The sequence below is a fragment of the Arvicola amphibius genome, chromosome 2, assembly GCF_903992535.2.
Source record: "Arvicola amphibius chromosome 2, mArvAmp1.2, whole genome shotgun sequence".
Lineage (NCBI taxonomy): Eukaryota > Metazoa > Chordata > Mammalia > Rodentia > Cricetidae > Arvicola > Arvicola amphibius.
In genome coordinates, this window is record NC_052048.2 from 166,376,174 (window position 1) to 166,399,772 (window position 23,599).

Genomic DNA, 23,599 nt, shown 5'->3' on the forward strand with positions numbered 1-23,599 from the left:
CTTTTTTCTTGTCAGTTAAATGCCCATCTCTTGCCCTAGAATCTAAGATACTCTTTCATTTAAATGCTCATCTCTTGTCCCGGAATCTAAGATCCAAGAGAAAGAAACCAGGCCCTTATTTTTATGCTGGACTCGATGTCTGGGACAAGAAAAGAACATCAAAAGGATAGAAAATGCCTGCCAAATGAATTTCGCATGTATCTTCTGATTCTGTTCTCCACTCTTTTCAATTACCACTTGTAATACAGGCTATTGCTACCCTGATTTTATTTAATCAAAAACCTATTGTTACAGATGGTGACACAGGCCTACGAATTCAGCTACTTATGAAGCTGGGACAGGAAGATCACAAATTCCCAGACATTGGGAACAAATCAAGACTCTGACTCAAAGAACATAAAAATACTGCTGGGGATACACCTTGGTGAGTAAGTGCTCATGTAACATGCTGGTTAATTTTTTGTCAACTTGACACAAGTTAGGGGCAACTACGAAGGAGGAACCTCAACTGAGAAAATGTCCTTACCAGTGGGCCTGGAGACAAGCCTGTGGGGTATCTTCTTGATAATGATTGATGTAGGAGTGGCCAATGCCACTCCTGGACAGGTAGTCCTACACTGTATCAGACAGCAGGCTGAGCAGGTGGGGGAGGGTAAGCCAATAAGACACACTCCTCAATGGCCTCCAGTTTAGTTCCTGCCTCCAGGTTCCTGCCTTGAGTTTTGTGTTTGAAAGAAAATGGCCCCATAGGCTCACAGAGAGAGGCACTATTAGGAAGTGTGGCCCTGCTGGAATAGGTGTGGCTTGGCTGGACGAAGTGAGCCACTGGGGACTAGCTTTAAGGTCTCAGAGTCTCAAGCCTGTCTAGTGGCTCCCTGTCTCCTCCTGCTACCCCTGGATCCTGATGTAGAACTCACAGATTCTTCTCCAGCATGTGTCTGCCTACATGCCACCATGCTTCCCTCCGTGACAATAATGCCAACCCAATGAAATGTTTTCCTCTATAAGAATTGCCATGGTCCGCTGGGCTTTGATTCTTCTGCATGGACGGGCTCTGTGGGAGCCTTCTCAGCTTGGTTGATCACCTTCCTGGACTTAGGGGGAGTGGGGAGGACCTTGGACTTAACATAGAGTAGGGAACCCTGATGGCTCCTTGGCCTGGAGAGGGAGGGAAGGAGGGTATGGGTGGAGGGGAGGGGAGGGAATGGAGAGGAGGAGGGGAGGAGATGGAAATTTTTAAATATAAAATAAAAACCATGAAAAAAATCAAAATAAAACAAAAAAAAGAAAAAAAAGAATTGCCATGGTCATGATGTTTCTTAACAGCAATAAAACCCTAAGGCAAGTTCCTACCCTGACTTCCCTTCATTATGGACTGTTAGATGTAACATGAAATGAACCTTTTCCTTTCCATGTTGCTTTTGGTCATGGTCCTTATCAAAGCTACTAAAAACAAACAAGAAGGGGCAGGTTCAATTCCTAGTACTACAAACAAACAAAGAACCTACTTATAGTTTGACTCAGAAAATTAGAAAGCTAGAACCAGAAACCTCTTATTTTTTCCCATAAATGTTACAACTAGAAGAAAAAATACCAGAATTTTGAGGGAGTTGTTTCAAACCCTTAATATCTTTTTCTAATCAAGCTAGAGAATTAATTATAAATATTATAAGGAAAAACATCTTATACAAATCCCTAACTTGTTCCTTAGCCTTTGGGCATTGAGACAATACAGCTATAATATAACCGGAATGCCAGAAAGAACATCCTGTTTTTTCAGGTCACACTGACTGGATAGTTTGTCTGGGCAGTCCTTCTGTCTATGTGTTGCTTTTATTGATTAAGAAATAAAGAACTGCTTTGAGTCTATAACAGGGAAGAACAGAACTAGGCGGGAGAAGCTAGGTTGAATGCTGAGAGCATAAAGGGCAGAGTCAGAGAAATGCCAAGGAGCAGCCACAGGAGATCGATGTGATGAAATTTTGCTTGTAGGCTACCACCTCATGATGATGTACAGATTAATGGAGATGGGTTAAATTAATATGTAAGAGTTAGCCAATAAGAAGTTAGAACTAATAGGCCAAGCAGTGATTTAATTAATACAGTTTCTGTGTGATTATTTTGGGTCTAAGCTAGCCAGTTGGCTGGGAAGAACAAGCAGGCCCTCTTCCTACCGATAGTCCTTGTAACTGCAATACCTTTAAATCATACAAACCCACATTCCTACCTTCCAATGTATAACTGTGCCTATGTCTTGCACCCAGTTTGGAGAGATACATCACTGAGTTCTACAAGCCTCATTGGCAGCATGTTTTCCTCACGAATATTTTTATAATGTGTTAACATTCGGGAAGGAAGCATCACCCAGCTAATTCTCTGGCTCAGTAACTGGGCCCAGACTGGCAACATCATCATCACTGTGGTAAGAGAGTGGGGGGCAGAGAGAGCAGCAGCAAGCTTGACTTATAACGAAAGGGACTGGAACCCCTCGTCCACGTTGTCTGTACACAACAAACCCATCAGGTGTGAGAAAAGCCCATGGCATAGAAATGAGAAACGGAACACTATGTGAATGAGCTAAAAAAGCCCACTCATGAGCCTTGTGGTTCAACACTTGCTTTGAGTGGATTCCTTTTCCCTGCTCACCAACCTACTCCCAGTCTCATGTGTTCTACTCTTCTCATAATAATATTATCTCTATGTTTACTACATTATCATGTGTCCCCAGCAAGTAATTCTCATCCTGTGGGTCATGACCCCTTTGGCAAATCTGTCTCCAAAAATATTTACATTATTGTTCACAACAGTAGCAAAATTACAGTTATTGAATAGCAATGAAAATAACTGCATAGTTGGGGGTCCACCACAACATGAGGAATTGTATTAAAGAGTTGCAGAATTTGGAAGGTTTGGAACCACTGCTTCAATGGGACACAAGAAGCAAGAAACCAGTAAATGACCACTGGACTCAGACCTGTGAGTCTAGAATATTATAGAATATAGAACAGAATTTTCCTCTTTTTGAAACTAATGATAACTATTCACTAAAGAAAATAAAATTTCACAGAAAGAAATAAAATTGCTAGTTTTCATTTTTGTCTTATGGGCAAAATATAATAGTATTTTTCAAAGTTTATTTATTTATTTGTTATGCATATAATGTTTTTGTCTGCATGTTTGACTGCACACCAGAAGAGGGCAACAGAACTCATGGTAGGTGGTTGTGAGCCACCATGAGGTTGCTGGGAATTGGTTTCAGGACCTCTGAAAAAGCAGTCAGTGTTCTTAACCTGTGAGTCATCTTTCCGGCCCAATACAATAGTAAAATCAGTGGCTATTTGTATTTCATGGAAACTGATTTTGCTGTGGAAATGATATAATTCCTGATCAATCCTTTTTTTTCTTTAGACATGGAAAAGTCGTATCTCACTTATCAGGAAAGGAAAAGAGTAAATTTATTGTAGGAGGAGAAAGGCCGCTTATTGGTTCCCAGCCACCTGGCTAGCTTAGACCTGGAATAATCACACAGAAACTGTATTAATTAAATCACTGCTTGGCCCATTAGCTCTAGCTTCTTGTTGGCTAACTCTTATATTAATTTAACCATTTCTATTAATCTGTATATATATGTATACACACACACACATATATATGTGTATATGTATGTATGTATGTATGTATATAGCCATGTGGCTGTGGCTTACTGGGTAAAGTTCCCAGTGTCTATCTCTGGCAGCTCCATGGCTTCTCTCTGATTCCACCCTTCTTTCTCCCAGCATTCAGCTTAGTTTTCCCTGCCTAGCTAAGTTCTTCCTTGCCATAGGCTCAAATCAGTTTTCTATTCATTAACCAATAAAAGCAACGCACAGACAGAAGGACGTTCCACACCAATTTATATTTTTGTGAATTTAGCTATGCTCATCAGATCCATTCAGTAAAATGAATAACACGCACACACACACACACGCACACACACAATACACACACACACACACACACGCACACACACACACACACACACACACACACACTTTTGGTTATTCAATTACCAGCAATTATAGGGGACTTTGGAACCCTTCATGTTTTACTTAGTTGAAACCAATGAAAAGCCAGATTAGTATTCTTTCATCAACACTTAGCAAGAATGCTGGACGAGGTGTGCTCACAATACGCTACCATTAACCAAGAGCTAGTTTTCAAAAGAGAGCGGAACACATTATTCTGTCTGATCCTAAGGTGCCCAGGTCAGTGGAAGGAGGATGGGCGTCTGTTTCTTCAGTGAGCGGCTCTGGGTTGACTCCCAGCACCATGTGTTCTGTATCAAGCTTCCAGCTCCGAGCATTACAATCATAAGCACATTTCATTTTGAGAAGCAAAGCACTTAAGTTCTGGAAAAGAAACTATACTGCAATTTTAAATAGTAAAATATGTGGCATGTTTGGAAAGGGTCATAAAATTTGTTCAAATAGGCGCCTTCAGATTAACCTTTAGCTTTGAAGGATCAGTACTTCACAAGGAAAAGACTGTATCACAATAGGTCCATATAGTTTTAACTTCTTACATTCATTTTTTTTTTCAAATAAAATTTGTAAAGTGACATATCCAGTGGTTAGTATAACTTCAGAATGGTGTTGACCCCATGGGCGCAATTGTGTCCCCCATAAGAGACCTTCCTTGGTCATCACACTAGGTATGCTGTGGACAGGCATGGGTTGAAGGAAGGTCACTGTGGAATGTTGCTGACCACCAGGAAGGAAACCGCATACTCTCCGCGCCCCACAAAAGAATCTACTCCCAAATATCAACAGTGCTGGGACTGAGAAAACCTGTTTCAATATAGAGTAATATTTAAAAGCTTTCAATTTTTCTGCAATTTGGACCCAAGGAGTAGATCAGACTTTTGTTTTACTTTATTATAAAATGGAGATCAACTTAGGAAATCTCTGAATACAGCCAGTGACAGCTTGAGAAAAAGCAAGGTCTAGTCTAAACGACACTACTGGGAATAATTAATTTTAAAATACATAAGGTCGGGATAAAGCAGTTTTCTGAGATGTTTGAAGTAGTATGCCTGTACTTAATGCACCTTAATTTCACTTTTCTGCCTGGTATTCAGTGGGTATTTAATGACTATATTTTTGCTTCTCTCTGACAGGATCTCACTGTGTAGCTGGCCTCAAGATCTCAATCCTCCTGCCTCAGCCTCCTGTACTGCAATTATAGTATTTGCTACCCTTTTGAGCTCAAGAAACCCTGAGCATACTGCAAAAGAAGCCTGTGGTTCACCTCCTCTCTTTCCTATTACTGCACATCACCCTGCAGTGTACCATAAACCAGGCTTCCACCACTCAGAGGAATCCAACTTCCTCGGGGGGTGGGAGAGGAGTAACACAAAAATAACCCTGGCAGTTAGCTGAGACTTGGCACAGGGCTGCCTCTCCGGCTCCCATCGCTCATCTTCACAGTGTTGAGAGAGGAATAAACGTCCACTGTAATTTCGGTCTTTCTCATACAGTTGTTCACACAATCCCTTGGATAGGCATTTCTGTCAATTGATAGTCCCGAAAGGTTACCAGAGCTAGAAGTGCTTTCTGTGTAAAGAAATGCAAATAACTGAAAATCTGATTCCTACAGTTTGCTTATTTATGAAGTTTAAGAGGGGGATTGCCTCGCCTTCATGCAATTTCATTGATCTCATATAAAAAGAGGGGAAAGCGACCTACATAAAATCTGATGGGGAAGTCAGGACTGCTCTTTTTACAAGACAAATTTCTTTTAAAGGAAAATGCATGTTCTTAGAAATGGGCATGGGGGGTACACGCATGCAATCCCAGCACACAGGGGGCACAGGCAGGGAGATACAAGTTCAAAGTCATCCTGGGCTACATAGCAAGACCATGTGTAAAAATATTTTTAAAAATAGTTAACGTGAATACTGTTACAAAGCTATGGACTCTTTATATTAAAAGTGAATTTTTATCTTACAAAAGGAAAGCAGCAAAAATGCTAAAATACACACTGTAATCTGTTTTACCCCCTCCAAGCTTTCATCCGTGGACTCTTCTCGGGAGTCTACTGCTCCCTATTCAACAATCAATGAAATCTTTATGACTTGAAACTCAAAACTACCAGGATTATGCGGTTTAGAAAGTGAAACAGCTTGGTCTGAAACACATTTTTAAATTATAAAGAATTTGGAAAAGTCACAATGCAATCATTTCTAAATCTAATACAGTTTAGGTACAAACTGTACAAATTAGTATCCCTTATTTCAATTATTAAGCTCTAATAGCATTTTTTTTTTACTTAAAAAAAACAAAATGTACTACACTTGTAGATACATGGTATACTGGTTATTTACTAAAGATATTTTGGTTCTTAATTTACAGATAAGTTTATCTAGTAACATAAAATAAAAAATTTCACATCCTTTTTCTACTCAGTTTCTTTCTGGGGCATTAATCATCCAGTAAACCACATTCTGCTGCACTGTTAAGAAAAAGGCAACATCATGACACATTTGAACCCAGGTAAATATTTGAGTAGTTTTCATTGTCAAATACACAGGGAACATAGTAAATTTTGGCAGTTGAGTTTATTCCAGGTACCACAGGTATGTGAAAATTCCATTACTACCCACTCTTCAATCTAGACCATCTAAACATTTAAATAAATCATAAACACCATTTTTAGAAAACCTTTTCAGATCTCACACAACTGAATTCCATAGTGTGACAACGAAGGAGAAGGCTCCTGTGTGAGCCCATGTGTGGTCCTGGCTGGATCATCTTCTCTCAGGCCTCCCCTTCAGCTTGTTTGACGTCAGTCTCTAAACACAGAAGACTGGTCCCAGCCAGCGCTTCTCCACAGGCTATGCTGAAGCAGCATAGAACATTTTTGTTTTCTCGTTAATTGGCTCTTAGAGGACGGGGGTGGGGGGAGGGGTGAGTCTGCCACACATCTAGGATTTTTTTTTTTTTTTTTTTTTTAATTTTGCTTCCTTTCTTTGCTTTTTTTGGTTTTTCAAGACCGGGTTTCTCTGTAGCCCTGGCTGTGCTGTAACTCACTCTAGAGACCAGGCTGGCCTTGAACTCTGCAATTCACTTGCCGCCAAGAAATATTTTTCAAGTCTTCCCCAAACTTTTACATGCCCCACAGTTTACTACTCTCATGAGAACTTTTGGTATGGCCATTTTGAGGCAAAATAGGAGTTCCTTTTTATCAATAAACACCTTATTTAAATTATTTTAACAAACCAAATTCTCTAGAGATTGAATTCCCATGTAAATGTATACTTTTTCCTCTTTTTTCTTTTCTTTCTTGTTTGTTTAGTTTGACACGGGGGTCTCATTATGTAGACCACAGTTGCTTTGAACTTATGCTGATCTCATTGCCTCTGACTCCCCAGTGTTGAGATCCATCACAGGCATGCGCCACCATGCTAAACACACACTTTTATTTGGAACTTTACCAGAAGTTGCTCACCACCTCTCTGTATCTGAGTCAACACTACAGTAGGCTTGGATCAGGATTCTCTTGCAATCGCACTGATTATAAATAAGTGCAATCGGACATCAAGTTCATCATATCTTCCAGTAAATATACATGAATGGAAATTTTCATTATTTTTCTCTTATTGAAAATAATTTTTTTCATACAATATATTCTGATTAGAGTTTTCCCTCCCCTAACTTCTCCAAGATCTTCCCCAATTATTGTAAGTTACTTTCCTATCAGATATCAGGAAAAACATGTCACGATTGAGATTTTTACTTTTTTAACATTTTACTTTAATACAGCATACTTAAACATCCAATTACCCATAATATTCCTGGCAGGCTAGCCAATCACAACAGAAATACTTTATGAGCACGAGAAATAGGATTCGACAAGAATTTAAACCATTTAACTGTGCAGTTTAAGTTTTCTTATAATTCAAACTTCAGTTCTACAGAAGCCACCACTTGATCATTAGGGAACCTTTGCCTGTACTCTTCCAATTGGAAATATTACAATTAAATTAAATAAAATGTATGTGCTTTCTAAAACATAAAAGCAAAGGACCTACTAAGTGTTTAAACATGCAAGCAGTGGGAGGTTGCACAGGGCCAGTGCATTTTGTACACTAATACAGAAGAGAACAGCACATAAGGGCAACTGAGCCATGCATTTCTATTTGTTTTCAAGAGGTGACTGCATTCTGCAACAGTAGCTCACATGGCCGTACTACATTCTCTATGTGGAACAGGACAGACCACACTCACAACCAAACTATGCAGATGTCCACTTAGCAAAGCTTCTAATCCAAAGAGCTGTAACTCCACCCAATGCTGGCTTGCAGACGACACAACCAGACTCCCAGTTTGTGGGGGACATTGGTCTTGGTCACTGAACTGATGGTAGATAATATACCAGTTTCCATTATGTGAATTAAGGAAATGGTTTCCATTCCCACTCAAGATCAAGTTCTCTACACCCCTGACAGGCTTAAACATCCTATGTGACCTTATGGCTTATATAGTTCTCTATACCCCTATGCATCCTTATACATCCTATGTGACCTTATAGCTTATACAGTTCTCTATACCCCTATGCATCCTTATATAGCCTATGTGACCATCTACCATTCCTACCTCCCTTCTTCATCATAAAAGTTCTTGTCACAGGCAACAATCAGCTGTATTTTTACATTTTTACAGATTCCCACATGTTAAAAAAGATCCCCAGAACAAAGTTTAAGAAAATAATCCTTAGTGAAATAAGATAAACCCACACTTTATATGTAATAATTACATCCCTGTTTGCTAAATAACTGATTCCATACAAATGACTATAATAGAAGGAAAAACAAAACCAAACTGAAACTTATAGTTGACTGATAGACCAAAACAAGTCAAGAAGTGGAATCCAACCATAAAACTGCATCAAGACAGATTAACGTTACTTCAAAAAGAAAATGTAATCGAGACATTGGATATATTCTTTTCAAGCTATTATAGAAATATTTTTAAATTGCTGAAAACGCTGATAAAAATAATTTGAAGATATGAACATTTCCATTTTAACTCTGAATTTCTAAAAGTAAAAAAAGCATCATTCTTAACTTACAGGGGAAGTAAAAAGATATATTATCAGCAATATTTTTATGAATGATTCTCATAATTCTCCCTCACAGCTATCAGACACATACAAGCCACAAAGTACTAATTTTTTTAAAAAATTGTATGTCTAAGGTCTAAGGTCAAACAAATATGTGATACTTGTAAGGATTGCAGACTAACACAGTAGACTTCTCAAGTCTCCCATTTTCAATGGTTTGTTCTCAGCTTCTATCATCTGAACATCTATATGATTTGTATGTTTTATGTAGTTTCTAGTTTGATGTTTTGAGTGGGGAGCATACATTCGCCTAATATAACATTTTAAATGCAACTGATTCAAAAACTAAGAGGAAAAGCACCTCTACCAATGGCCCTCCGAGAAATGACAAGGACACAGTCCCAGAATGTTCTTACCCGCAGGGCCTCAATGACCACATCTCTGGCTTCTAGTTCCCCTTCCATCACGCTGAGAAGCATTCGCAGCTCAGACTTGCTGAGGTTATCCACATCAAACTCTTTTTTCTGTAACACAAAGTGAAGACCGGAGTCAATACAAAACTATTCCTGAAAAAGTGATGTAAGTCCTGAAGCCAAACATAGTGGTTACAGAATATCCATCTCAAACACTGAGAAGAGGAAGCCAGCTGTTTCCAGAGGCTCACAGGCTAGCTAGACAAACTTCAGGCCAATGAGAAAACACATCTTTACAAGGAAGGGGTTGTATAGCCTGAAGAATGATACCCAAGGTTGTCTTCTGGTCTCCACAGGCATGTGTACATACATGTACATTCACACACTCTCCCTTAAATGCACATACATAGAAAAGAGAGCAAGAGGAATAAAATGGACAACCTACAGATCATTTCTACCCAGTGACTTAGTGTACAGACTGATGCTTGACCTCCTAGAGGGAGAAAATCATGTAACGCCATTTCTGCAAATCTCCCCTCCAAAGAGATGTGGCTGTCTACCCGCCTAAACATCTGGACTTAAAATCTCTCCACATTATGCAGCACAAATTTAAAAGTCCCTGGAGCCTATGTAAAGCAGGCCTAGCTTTGGTATAGTGGGCTATTTTGGGGGGTAACAAGGAAACACAGACGTATTCCTTGGAGGGTCCCTGACATAGTGGCTCCTGGGAAGCTCCTATAAATTCCAGGGCATCTAATAATAACAGGTTTTGTTGACAGAACCCTCTGCAGCAGAGGCCACCAGCTGGCAGTCTGCACCCAATCTGGACTACAGATGTGTTGCTTGGGCCATGAAGAAAGGTTTCACTTTCCATTAAGCCAACATTAGAAAACCTGGAACGATTACTAAAATATCAGAATTCTGTCTTCTCTTCAAGTCAGATATCTGGGCACTTTCAGATTTACATTGCCATAGGCAAGAATCCACAGAGTCAAACAACAATTGCCCCTTTCTAAGGAACACATTCTTCATATTGTCCAGGCTTCCTCACACACACACACACACACACACACACACGAGAGAGAGAGAGAGAGAGAGAGAGAGAGAGAGAGAGAGAGAGAGGAGATATGCTCTTAATAAGCCTGAACCATGACCCATGGCAAATATATATATAAATATATATAAATATATATAAATATAAATATTTATATATATATAAATATAAATATATTGTAATATATAATATAAAAATAAAAATAAATATATATATATTTGTATATATATAATATATATGTGTATATATATATATATATATATTTGTGGTCCTGTGACATTGTAACCATGCTAAAGAGATAGCTAAACCTATGTAGCTTCTTGCTCTTCTATAAGGAAGTTCGCATATGGTTCAAGGGATAGAAAACTAGGCTTTTTAGAAACCCAACATACTACAAGGTGTCTATACAAGGCATTGGTAATCAATCCCATTCCACACCCCATGCTCTTCTAGCCCTAACATTTCTTTCTCAACACGCTTCTCTGGGGACTACTTCCTAGTTGTTGGTTATGCTTGCATAGATAGCCCTTCATGAAGGTCATCTGGCATTCGTTTTATGGCTGGAGCTAAGAGAGGATCATTCAGAATGTTGACAGCCAGGATTGATTTTGTTAGTCTGAGGTCCTCAACAAAACACTCATGGTCTTTCTACTCTGTTCAGACACTCTTGCTCCTTAGCTCAGGAAGACAACCTAGTTCATCAGCAAACATCCTGAGCTTCTGAGCTCATGACACCTCAGCTCAGAAACTGTTCCTCAAGACTCTCCAGCATTCCAGTGCACATTTGTGGAGCACTCGGAGTTTTCCGAAGCATCCCCAAAGAAACAAGTTTAACACATAGGATACCATCACATCTGTTTTTAGTTGAAGAACTACGACTCGGGAGTCTGAAAACACACATGGATCTTGCAATGAGGAAATACTAAACCCAGATGGACCAGCCATGCTTCTGCCTGGCTTGTCTGTAGATGTGGCACCCAGCACTAACAGTCCAGAACAGGCTGTGTGAACGTCGGATAAAATGTGAGCATTCTATCAATCAGCCAATGAGAAATGGATTGCCATTCATATGTCTGACACCAGACTATCTCTATGAAGACAGAGAAGCAAGCATAGCAAAGCCCATGACTTCAGGGACTGTCACAAGACATGAGCATAACCAGTCCCATCTCATTTCCAAGAAAGCTTTAGGAAAGAGAACTACAATTTACAGTGGAAAGAGACCAGACCCAGATGGCTCTCCAGAGAAAGATTTTTAAATGATCTTCTTAGCTAAAAGACTTCTTTTTCTTTTCACACACATGAAACAGATAAGTAACTGGTAAAGCAGAACCTAAGGATGGGGAGAAAGAAATAAACCTATAGCAGACCTAAGGCAGTATAGGAAAACCAATGTCCAGCATGCCCCTGCAGAGATGCTTCCAGTAAGTGTAAACTGCAATATACCATCTGAAATCCTGTTTCCACTAACAGAGCATTATCACATATGGTTATATAACCCAATAGTTCTTAGGCTTTGGCATGAGGATAGAACACGTGAGACTTGTTCTTAAAACACAACAGGGCTCCACTCCTAAAAATTTGATTCAGGAAAGATGGGGGTGGGTATGAATTTGCCTAACAAGTTCCTGCTGAGGAGAAGGATGGAGCCCACTTTGAGAAGCATTTCATCGAGTGATCTGCTGTCTCAGACTCACACTGAAAACGCTAAGACCTATTCTGTACGGTTCTTCCAAGTACTGCACAAGAGCATATGTGTAAAACCAAGCACAGACTATAGACAGCAATTGCTATTAATAACCGAGATGTTTTGTGTAGGGAGGAGTAGGGTCCTGCCTAAATGTCTATTTCTGTTTCTAAATTTACAGACCCAAGCCCAGGAAGCTCAGTTTATTGGCCATGATAAAAGATAGACTTTTAGCCTGGTTCCCCCACCGGGACTGCACTTTCTGTGTGCTTTACAGGATAATGCTTTATCAATGCTGCTGCTGCCCATTCTAAAGATTTTAATTAATTGAGTGTTTTAATGTTCTTGTTTCTACGAAGCTTCTTGAGCAAAGCACTCTACTTTAAGGACTAATAAATTACGAAAGGCAGTGCCAAGACTCTGATTCATGTCAGAGTTAGGAAGGCTTGCCCTGCGTCCATCATGAGTATTGGGACATGTGACCTGCAACTGGCTCGTCTATTTTTCTGTGTGTCATGTCAATAAAAAGGAAACTCATTAAAGAGGGAAACACTACTACAAGTGTTCCTGCTGAACCACAAATGGATCATGCGGAACGTTAAAAAAAATGTCTTCTACCACCAAGTATCAAAGGATACATTGTTTTTTATTGATTTTTTTCAAACATTGATTTATTTCTACACTTAGCCCACTGTATTCCCTGTTTACATTTCTTCCATCTTATGTTGTCTTTTTTATCTTATGATAAAATAAGTTAGAAAGTATGAAAAAAAGTTTTTATTGAGCTCTACATTTTTCTCTGCTCCCCTCCCCCCTTCAACCCTCCTCCAAGGTCCCCCATGCTCCCAATTTACTCAGGAGATCTTATCTTTTTCTACTTCCCAGACACAATGCCTCTGCCTTCTCTACTTGACTACATCTAGCTCCACCCCTGCTTCTTCAGTAAAACATTACTAAACGTTTGCTTCCAACAATAAAATTCCAGAACTGTTTTCAGATTGTTATTTTCTAATACCTGATTCTTTCGTCCTTATTCTAGTGAAGCCTGGGACAAGGAAGTACATCAAAATATGGTGGCTATCTAAAGACTCCAACAGTTTGTAAGTAAAAGCTCTTTAGTGCTTCTTACCAAAAATAAAATAAAAAGTGAGTAAGCTCTCAAGTCAACACTGGAGAAGGAAGGTAAGAGGGTTGAGTGTGGGGTAATAAAACTAAACCTGTACAAGAAAACGTCATTACTAAGCGTGCTGATTAAAATCTATTCATATATATGTATATATGCACACATATAGGCATATGTAAAATGATGTTAAGAGTCTTCTTTAAAAGGAAAAAAGAAAGGGGGAAACATTTTTGCTTCTGAGGTGAACCCTAGGCTCACTGCATGCAAGCCAGTGCCTTACCGCTGAGCTATATCTCACAAGTCTTCCTTTTACTTCCCATTTTGAAACAATATCTCACTGAGGAAGCCCGGTCAGTCTTGAACTCACTCTGTAGCTCATGAACACCTTGAACTTTCAATCCTCCTGCCTCAGTCTTCTGAGTGGCTGAGATTACATGTATGTCCTCTGTGGTTGTTTGCAGGGTATGGCTCCCAAAGACTCATGTATTTGGATGCTTGGCCCAAAGGAAGTGGCACTATTAGGAGGTGTGGCTTTGTTGGAGTAGATGTAGCCTTGTTGGAGGAAGTGTGTCACTGTGGAGGTGAACTTACATTCTTATATGCTCAAGCCACACCCAGTGTGTGCCTCCTGTTGCCTGCAGAACTCTCAGTTCCGTCTCTAGCACCATGTCTGCCTGCATGCTGCCGTGCTTCCTGCCGTGATATACTGGACTAAACCTCTGGAACTATAAGGCAGCCCCAATTAAATGCTTCCCTTTATAAGAGCTGCCAAGGTCCTGGTGTCTCCTCACCAGCAATAGAAACCCTAACTAAAACAACCCGTTAGCCCTGGGGAGTGGGGAAAAGGAGGTGATTTTTTACTCAAAGTGGCTTTGATCTCATATACCTATAGTGCAAAGAACTTAGATATGGAAAAAAATCATTAAGACTAAAATGAGTTATCCTCATCTTATGAAATTTATTTGAAAACTACCATGGATAATCTAATTTTCAAAGGAAGACAGATGACAGAAAATATTGCTATCCACTTAACAACATGAAGATCTTTGGGGCACTGATGAAAACAAGAAGACTGCCCCCAAAATACCAAGAGAAACATGTTCAGACTATGCTTTATTAGTGAACTCCATTTTCTTAATTTAAAAAAAAAACAAAACCCACAAAACAAACAACAAATCCAGATTACATTCTTTCAGTGACACGAAGGAAATAAAAATAATGATGAAGCCAACCAAAAGAAGATGAAACTTGTCTGTCAGACTGAGTTCATTTATCAGAAAAGTCCCATATACCGGAAACTCACAGTTCTGAATACCTACTGTATGGCAGTTTCACAGAGTCTAGTCAAAGAGAGAGAGAATTTGTCCTGGGATATAACAAGTCACACATATTAATTTGTGGTAAGCTATTATCATGAAGGAAAGCTGCTTACTGGCTTGCTCTCAGGATCACAGTTTGCTATTTTTCTTATATGGTCTACATCTACCTGCCTATGAACTGCACCTCCCACAGTGAGCTGTATCTTTCTATATCAATTACCAATTAAGAAAATGCCTCATGGGTAAGGCCATAGGCCAATCTGATCAGGCCAATTCTTCAATTGAAGTTCCCCTTCCCAGATAACCATAAGTTTGTGTCAAGTTGACAGCTGAAACTAACCATAAGAGCTGACAAAAAGCTGGCAAGGGATATTCTGAGTTACAGGGGCTGAAGTGTCCCTCAAACATTTGCCCAAAAACATCAGTCATATTAGTGATCATTAATGAAAATGTAATCAAACACACAGCCGGACCACTTTGCTTGGTTCTCCCATTCAACACCAAATTCCCCCTTTCCAACAAAAGTAGGAAGACGTCTGAGAAAGAGGGCTTCAACAGGCCAGAGATAGGGACACAGGTGGGTGCAAGGCCAAGTGAACAGTCACCAAGTAAAAGCAAGGCCTCTATCTGTTTGGCTCTCAGACTCCTAAGACTTCTCATCAGAAAGAACAGAGTGCTGGACTTGCAATCTCTAAACTGGGGTATTAGGCTAAGTGGTTTCAATTTCTTGCCTTCATGTGCCATGAAGGTAACCAGATTATTGGATTGAAGAAATTTATGTTCTTTTTTCTTGGGACTAAAAGCTTTTGAGAAGTACTTGAAGAAAATGGATTTGCCTCTTTGCTTCAAAGTTAGAGAAATGTATTTTCCTAGTTTCATACTTTGCGCTAATAACTAATTGCATCTAGACCTCTATAAGCACGCAAGAGTTTCTTTGAAGACCAATAACGGCTAAACAGAAGGGAAATCCATTAAATGTCGTGAAGCTTCAAACAATTAAACATTATATCAACATAAATAAAAATTAAGTGCATCTTTCTAATTATTTAGAGTGTGGATCTAGTCAATTATAAGAGTTCTCAAGGGGAAAAAAGTATATGGTTCTCAGGAGTCCAACCCACTTTTAAATCTCTACGCAGGTGTGTTAGCTCATTCCTTGGTCTAAACTCTCGGGAAGTCAAAGCCAGATTGTGAAAAGCTTGCGGACAGCTTGGCCTGGGCTACAGTGAGGTCTGTCAGAGCAACAGAAAGAAAGAAAAGGAGAGAGACAGACAGAGTGGGATGGGAGAGGACAGGGGTGTCACAGAGGAGAGGGGAGGAAAGAGGGGAGAGACCCCCGCCACCCTTGCTTTTGCTTTCTTCAACCCTTCTTTCCAAGTCCCCTCATTTGGAGTTGCTGTCTTCAGCACTCAGTCCCACCTTCGTGTCTGTATGCTCTTGTAGACTCCAGAAATCATCTCCCTCTCCTCGGTTCAGTTTAAGAGTCTGTTCCATTTTCTCATGTGACAATTAATCACATCCTGCCTCATGCATTTCCCCCAAAGTATCACACTTATCTTTAGAAAATCTCTTTCCTCACCCTTACTCGCTGTCAAGACAGCGAGATCACATTGTCACATGCTTTTACCTAACAGGCCTCCCTCTCCACGCAGTATGGAAGAGAAAACATGCTAACGTGTCAAGTGCCACATTACAGCGGCTACAGGGGCCACTAAGACATAAGTCTACTTAGGGGCTGCTAAGTAGATGCACCTTCAATCAGTCGCTTGGAGGAACTCACACAAAACAAGCATCTAAGGCAGCTCTTATGACTTGATGAGCGCTCAGGGCCCACCATGGGCCTCTAGACAGACAGCACCGCCTGGATTCTTTCACACGAGACAAGCAGCTCTGCATTGGAGGAGGCAATAGCGAAGAGAAAACAAGGGCAGGAAGGAAGCCTCGTAATGGGTCTACCTAATTTTAACTAAGAGAAAGTTGGAAGAAAAACAGAAAAGCGGCTCAGGCAGGATGGATTAAACTCATTTCCTCCCCTTAGATTTCCTCGTCTTCCATTTCCTCTTCAGGGAAAGGAAGGACCACCACTTTAGAAAAACACAAACAAACAAAAAGACCAAGTATCTTTCCATCAGAACTCAGTCACCACACAGCCTAACATGAGACTTGAATCAGCCCCTCAGTGAGAAGCCTTCCACATCTAACAAATCTGTACACACCACGGAATACCGTCTTGGTGAGCTGCAGGTAGCAAATGCCAACATGCTGATTTTCAGACAAGCCAGGGCAAAGAAGGCAAAAACTATAGTCTTGGAATTACTAAACCCCTTCGAAGAAGAACTTTCATCTTTGGCATCATTTTGTTACTTTTGAGGGCAAAATATAGACATGCCAAAACAAAATCACTTACAACCTGGTACCCACTCCAAAAATACTGCATTTACCATAGCTTTCCAATGGATCCCCAGTGTAGTTATTTATTTAAAGTGAAGATTTTTTCCACTCAAATCATCATTTCTACATAGATCACAACATGACATACACAGCATTATTAGTCTTTGTATAACTTATTTATAACAGATAGAAAAAAATATTACCAATTCTTCATCATTAATTCTACCATCCCCATTACCCTCAATAACTCTTAAAAAGAAAAGCAAGAGAGAAAGTGAGAGAGAGAGGGAGAGAGGGAGAGAGAATATACATGCATGCACCTACGTGTAAACACCAAAGGCCAACCTTGGGTGCCACTCCTTGGGCGCTGGCAGCTTGTTTATAGAGACCCGTGTAGCACTGAACCCACCAAGTAGATTGAGCCTGGCTGGCCATGTCTCGCTAAAGACGGAGGTTGCTTGTTGGTTTTCCAGCCACACATACAGGAAATAATCATATAGAAACAGTATTATTAAAGCAATGCTTAGTCTATTAGCTCACACTTCTTACTGGCTAGCTCTTATGTCTTAAATTAACCAATTTCTATTCATCTGTGTATTGCCACGTGGTTGTGGCCTATCAGTAACGTTCCATCTGATGTTTGGCATCTATCTCCTGCAGTGGCTACATAGTTTCTTTCTGACTTCACCTAATCTCTCCTCCTCTATCTGCTTGGAATTCTTGCCTTGCCCTATTCTGCACTGCAATAGGCCCAAAGCAGACTCTTTATTAACTGATGGTATTCACAGCATACAGAGGGGAATCCCACATCAGCTGGTCAAATCCAAGAAACCCTCAGGTCTCCTCCTCCCTGGAGGAAATCCACTTCACAATGTTGGACTTTCTTGAGTGATGTTCAAGTTCATCACTGACTACAATATCACTCCAGCCCAAGACAGACCATTTTTGTTGTTATATAAGGCTAACAACTGGAATCAGTAGAGAAATCTACTCAGGTGTCTTCAAATAAGTCTCTTTTCAAATGAGCTGAGGTAGCAGAACCTATGAGGCAAGGGCAGGGAAATGGCTCTACCCTAGCTAGGCGCTTTTAAAGACGAATTCCAGTCCCACATTCCATGCCCCTGCCCACTATTCCAAAGCCTTGCCTAATCTCCTCCTTCCTGCCCAGTCTTTTCCTGTGCCCCAAAATCTTAGAATTTCTCTTATCCTGTCAACCATCCCCTCCTCCACATCCTAATGAGTGGCATAGCTTTGACTTCAGTGTTGGAAATGTTCCAGAAGGGAGTAGTATGGCACCATCTTATTACCATTCCGTCTCCAGTCTTAGTTGTCAGAGTGAGATAGGGAATCGAAAAGAGCACTAATAATGTGGAAAATCAAATTTTGAAAACAGAAATCTGGAAAGCAGTTTATATGCCACTGAGAAAAGCAATTTCAAATGGGGAAATAGAAAAATGAAAACTGGGTTTGGCAGATAGAAGCACTTGCCTCCAAAGCCCGATGACATGAGTTTGATCACCAGATTCCACACAGATATGGAAGGAGAGAACCAACTCCACAGGGCTGTCCTCTGACCTCCACGCATGGGCTGTGGCGTGTGCACCACCCTTCCACTGGACAATGATGTTTCAAAACTGAAGTCCAAAGGGCTGAAGAGCGGCAAAGCACTTGTCTATTATGTCCAAACTTCAGCGTTGACAAAGAGACATGGCAAGAAGGTCAGTCTGTTGATTCAAGGTTCGAAACGTCTGCAATAGTAACTGCCATAAGCCACCCCAGACCAACATCTGCATTATAATCTTGGAATACAGTATATTTTCCAATTAGCTGATCAACATTAAGTATTTCAACAGCTTCTAATGAGTCTCATTTAACAAGTCAGTTCATACACCTCTCCTTGAAGGGTTCTGCTCTCTCCAGGCCTCAGCCTGGATGGCCATGTGGTCAACAATGGCTTGTATCTGTTATTATGGGTGAGGAACTAATGCTGCAAAAAAATGTGTTCTCAATGCATAGACTTATGGCAAACACAAGAGAATGGAGCCAACGGGTTATTTAGCTTTGGTATGGATTCGACCACAAATGGGGCAAATGCTTTTCTTAACACAAAATTGCTCCTATGACAAATTTAACGGCAATAAGAATAAACAGAACAGGTGCAAACAGAAATATGCAAGCCATCGTTCAAAATGTAATAGTGTGTGAACCATCCTCATTCTAAGCTCTCAAAGCCTGAAGAGAACCTAAGCTAGTTTCTCAGTGCTATAGCCGAGACGGTGTCGTCTCATCTTTGAGAGCCTACGACCTAGGACATCTGTGAAGGAACTTCAAAAATCAGCCGCGGGTGCACATCACTCCCTGACATCTGTCTTCATAACCTTTTCCTGTAGGCCAGTGTCCTCCACGGTGGGACATTTCTAGTGCCTTTCAGAATTTCCAGATCCTTCCACAAGGAACCCTCTCTCTGATTGTTATTTCTAAAACTTGTCTCCACATTCTTTGTGTCTGTCATGATTTGATTCCTCGGGGTACTACAAGCCTACTACAGTCATGCTTAAGGGGTTAAAGGCAGCAGTAAAGATGCTACCTACGATGCTTCTACCTTCACGACTGGTGAGTGATGTGTGTTCAGTTCATGTTACTCCCTCTTCAAATTATTCTATCAAACTTTCAATATTCAACAGCTACTATATAGCTACAATTTCACTTTGTCGAGAATCAAAAGCAAAATGGGCTAAGAAGATCCCTTTTATTGCATTCAGATTCAATACTGTTACCTAGAAGACAAAATTTTCAAGGGGCCATCCATTAAATTTAACACTGATGTGCAATTTTTAACAGAAACAATGCCAGGGTTTTCATTGTCACAGCAAGATCTATACCTACGCTTTGCATATCAGCCAATCTGGGAATCCCAGGGGGAAGAGAAAGCTAGTTGCCTCCCCAAATACAGCTCTAAATGGATCTCCATTCTCTTTTCACTCCCAAATTCCAGCGACAATAAAAAGCAGATTTCTGTTTTCCATACTGCCTACCTTAGGGTTATATTCTGGGCAGAAATAGCAATATGGCCTATAAAAGTCATCCCATTTGGCTAAGGTACTGAAAATAACCCAGGCTCCCGGCATGGATCACAGAATAGACTATTAGTATGATCCTATTGAATAATGTAGCTGTTAGCCAGCTATACACTTGAGGTGCTTTCAGGATTTAAACAGTGAAGAACAAGGATAACAAACTAAATTTAAAACACTCCACTGGAAATTATATTAAACTGCAAACTATAAATTAAACCGGTTCCTAAGCAACAATCTAAATAGAATTTAAAAAAAAAAAAAGAAAAATCTCTAAAAACATGCACTTTCAAAAATAGCTGACTGCTTTGGCGGCCTCACCAGCTTGAATCTGCCAAATGTATATATAAAATTCCACAAGATGTAAACCAATTTGAAATGGAATAAATCTCTACAAGGCGAAAAGAGACTTGCTCAGTATAATTAAAAAATATATTAAGGCTTTTGCTGGCAAAATATATCTTTAATTTTTTTTAACCATGAGATGAAAAACAAGTATGACAAACAGGGTTTCTCTAGCTAGCTTTTCTATAATAACAATAATAATAATGACGACGACGACGATGACGATCGTAAAAGCCAGAAGCCAAGTCGGGTGGTGGTAAGGGCCACTAATCCCAGCGCTTTGGCAGAAACAGAGTTAGGGGATCAGGAGTTCATGATAAGCCTTAGCTACATGTGACCCTCAAAATTAAATAAATAAATAAATAAATAAATAAAATGCCTGTTTACTCAAGTAGTTAATGTTAGTGTCCCCTTTCCAAATTATTTGTAAATAAATAAATGAATGAATGAATGAATGAATAAATAAATAAATAAATAAAGCCCATTTTTACTGAATAAAAAGTAACCACATTCGAAAAGCTTAGTGCTGTTACCGTATGTTGGAAGCCTACAGCATCCCATGGGAATAATGGAGGAGGTTCTATCCCAGGAGATTTTTGCCTGACTATTCTCCATTACAAGAGTAAAATAATCAAGCTGCCAGCTTATCAGCATTTGAATCAGGTTCCTGACATTTTAAAGAGACGGCAGGAACACTGACCTTGTTGGCACAGGCTTATTACTGACAATGCAATTTTGTTTACAATCTTACATATCGCAATAAACAACCGCATGCTTGCGTTGGTTTGTCTGGTGGTTGAAATAGCGTGCAGGCACAAAGCAATGTATTCTAAGTAGATTAAACAAACAATCCACCTTCCTGAGGCAGAAGAAGCAAGTTTCCCCCACACCTCCACTTTCTTCCTCTTCCTCAGGGAGAACAGGACACTCAATACTTTAGGCTTCCCATTTGTGCTTTGATAGTCACTTTCTTCGTTGTCCCCCACAGAACGAAAGTAATTCGCAAGTGGAAAGGTTTTACTTAAAATATTTTAAAGTTCTTATGAGTAAGGAATGAAAACCTCAACTTTCCCAAAAGCTTTAGCTCATAGTCTTCCACTTTCGCCAGTAGGAATTAGTAACCCACCCCTCCCATTCTCCTTTCGTGGCTCTTGCCCCAAGTACCGTCCTCCACAGCTCTTCGTTCTCATTCTAGCAAGCCCAACCTCCAGAGCTGGGAGGAAATTAGCCAGCCCCGGTTGTTTACACCTGGTTGGTCCTGCGCTCTGTTGCCCAGACCTGGACTGGGATCTGGAGGTGGGAGATACACGGAGAGGCTGTCTATGCCAGGCTCAGCTCACCGGGTCCCATCCTCCGGGAGAGCTTCGGGATTTGGCCAAGACTGCTAGGCGCTCCTAGACCTCTCATTCTTTGCAGATCTTTGCAGCTCTAGCAAAAGCTGCTTCCCAGACCTGCGAGAATGTTTTCCAACTTGGCTTTGTGCGTTGAGACTCCCCCAAGCAGAGCAAGGAGAGAGTGGGAACCACCCGCGGGTGCCTGTGCGTGCAGTCATTCAGAGCACGAAAGAAGGGAGCAGGTATAAGTCTAAGCAAGTCAGCACGTTAAGGAAGGGGAGCAATGTGTTGACACCAGATTCAGAAACCCCAGCTCGATCCAGCTTCGCCTAGGGAAGAAAGTCCCTACCGACGACCGAGCAGCAGGCAGCTAGGACCCAAAGTGCTGGCGCTCAGTTGCTGCAGCGCCCACAGCTGGGCGCGGAGCCTCTCCCACCGGCCGCCCCAAGACACACGAACCCACACACACAAAGAGCATCTCCACATTTGCCTAGCGATTGTTCACCTTCTCCTCACTGCTTCCCCAGGTGTCCCGAGAGGTGTCAGGCACCCCGAGACTAGCATTTGCTCCGCGCCTGGCAGAGCTTGGCAGAGCTGAACAATGGGGGCTGAGACCCTCCCTGAGCACCCCACGAGTGGGCAAAGGGGTCACCAAGGACGCATGCGGGAAGCTGCAGAAGGACCAACCGACGGACCCCTAGCACCTTGGGAGGGTTAGTTGTAGCCCCACTCAAACCCGCCAGGGAAGCGGGCACCCCAGAGAAGGTGCATCCGAAGGGCACACCCCGGTGAAGGAAGGGGTATCCATGGTAGAGGCACACCAGGAAGGGGGTACCCTGGAGAAGGAAAGGGAAACCCTGGGAAGGAATGCCTCTGGGAAGGAAATGGAACCCCGAGGAAGTAAGGGGGCACTCCAGGGAAGGACGGGGCATCCCCCGGGGAGAGTCCAGCGGGGATCGGGAAACCACCCCCAGCCCGCATCTACACCGTTCCGGGAGCCCAGGAAACTCGGTTACCGCGGCCTCCGCCGTGGCCCCCGCCGGGTCGTCCAGGGTGCGGGACAAGTCGGGCTCGCAGCTCGCGCCGTCCGTCGCCATCTTCCTGCTCTAGCGGATCCGAATGCGAGCTCGGAGCGGCGGCCGGGCTCAGCTCTCTCGGCGCGGGCGGCGCTTAACCCGCTGCTGGCGGCGGCCGAGGCGCTCACAGCCCAGGAGCCCGGCCGCCCCCTCCCGCCTCCCCGCGCCGCCCCTGACGCTTTAACCCTCTGCGCACTGGAGACGCCGGCGCCCCGCCCACCCGCTCGCCTGCAGCTGCTGCTCCCAGGGGACCTAGAACCAGCAAGCCAGCCAGCCTCCCGGTCTTTCGCTGGTCTTGGGGAGACAGATACCCCGAAATACAAAAGAAAATAAGCTTCCTCTCTGGAGGCGATGGGCTGGCAAACTCTTTGCTTAGGCAGCAGGACACAAACCGAACTGGATGCTAGGCTCCTGCACGTTAAATCTAAGACCTAAGATCAAAGTACCATTCCTCAGTTCGACTAGCTCCATCGAGGTGGCTTTCTTAGAATTTCCCAACCGTCGTCTCCCGGACATGCCTGTCCTCTTGGTTTATATACACCAGGCTTTGTTTTATTGCAAACAAAGAGGTGCTTAGTCCTCTTTAAAGCCATCGACTTTCCGTTAAAAGTCTGCCTTGCTGTGTTTAGCACCCCTCAGCTGGAACCTTTCTGTTCAGTTCTCTTTTCGAGAAAGGTGGAGACC

General features: G+C 41.7%; 1 protein-coding gene across 1 annotated transcript in view; it reads right to left on the reverse strand.

The window, feature by feature from the left end:
• The window catches only part of Cttnbp2 (cortactin binding protein 2), a 147,437-nt gene extending 124,443 nt beyond the window's left edge, over positions 1–22,994 (reverse strand). Inside the window, exons 1-2 of the mRNA XM_038320642.1 lie at positions 22,856–22,994; positions 9,516–9,623 (exon numbers count right to left, since the gene is read on the reverse strand). Coding sequence (XP_038176570.1) covers positions 9,516–9,623; positions 22,856–22,936 — 189 coding nt within the window. The 5' untranslated portion in view covers positions 22,937–22,994. The remainder of the gene's footprint in view (positions 1–9,515; positions 9,624–22,855) is intronic.
• Positions 22,995–23,599: the final 605 nt, after the last annotated feature.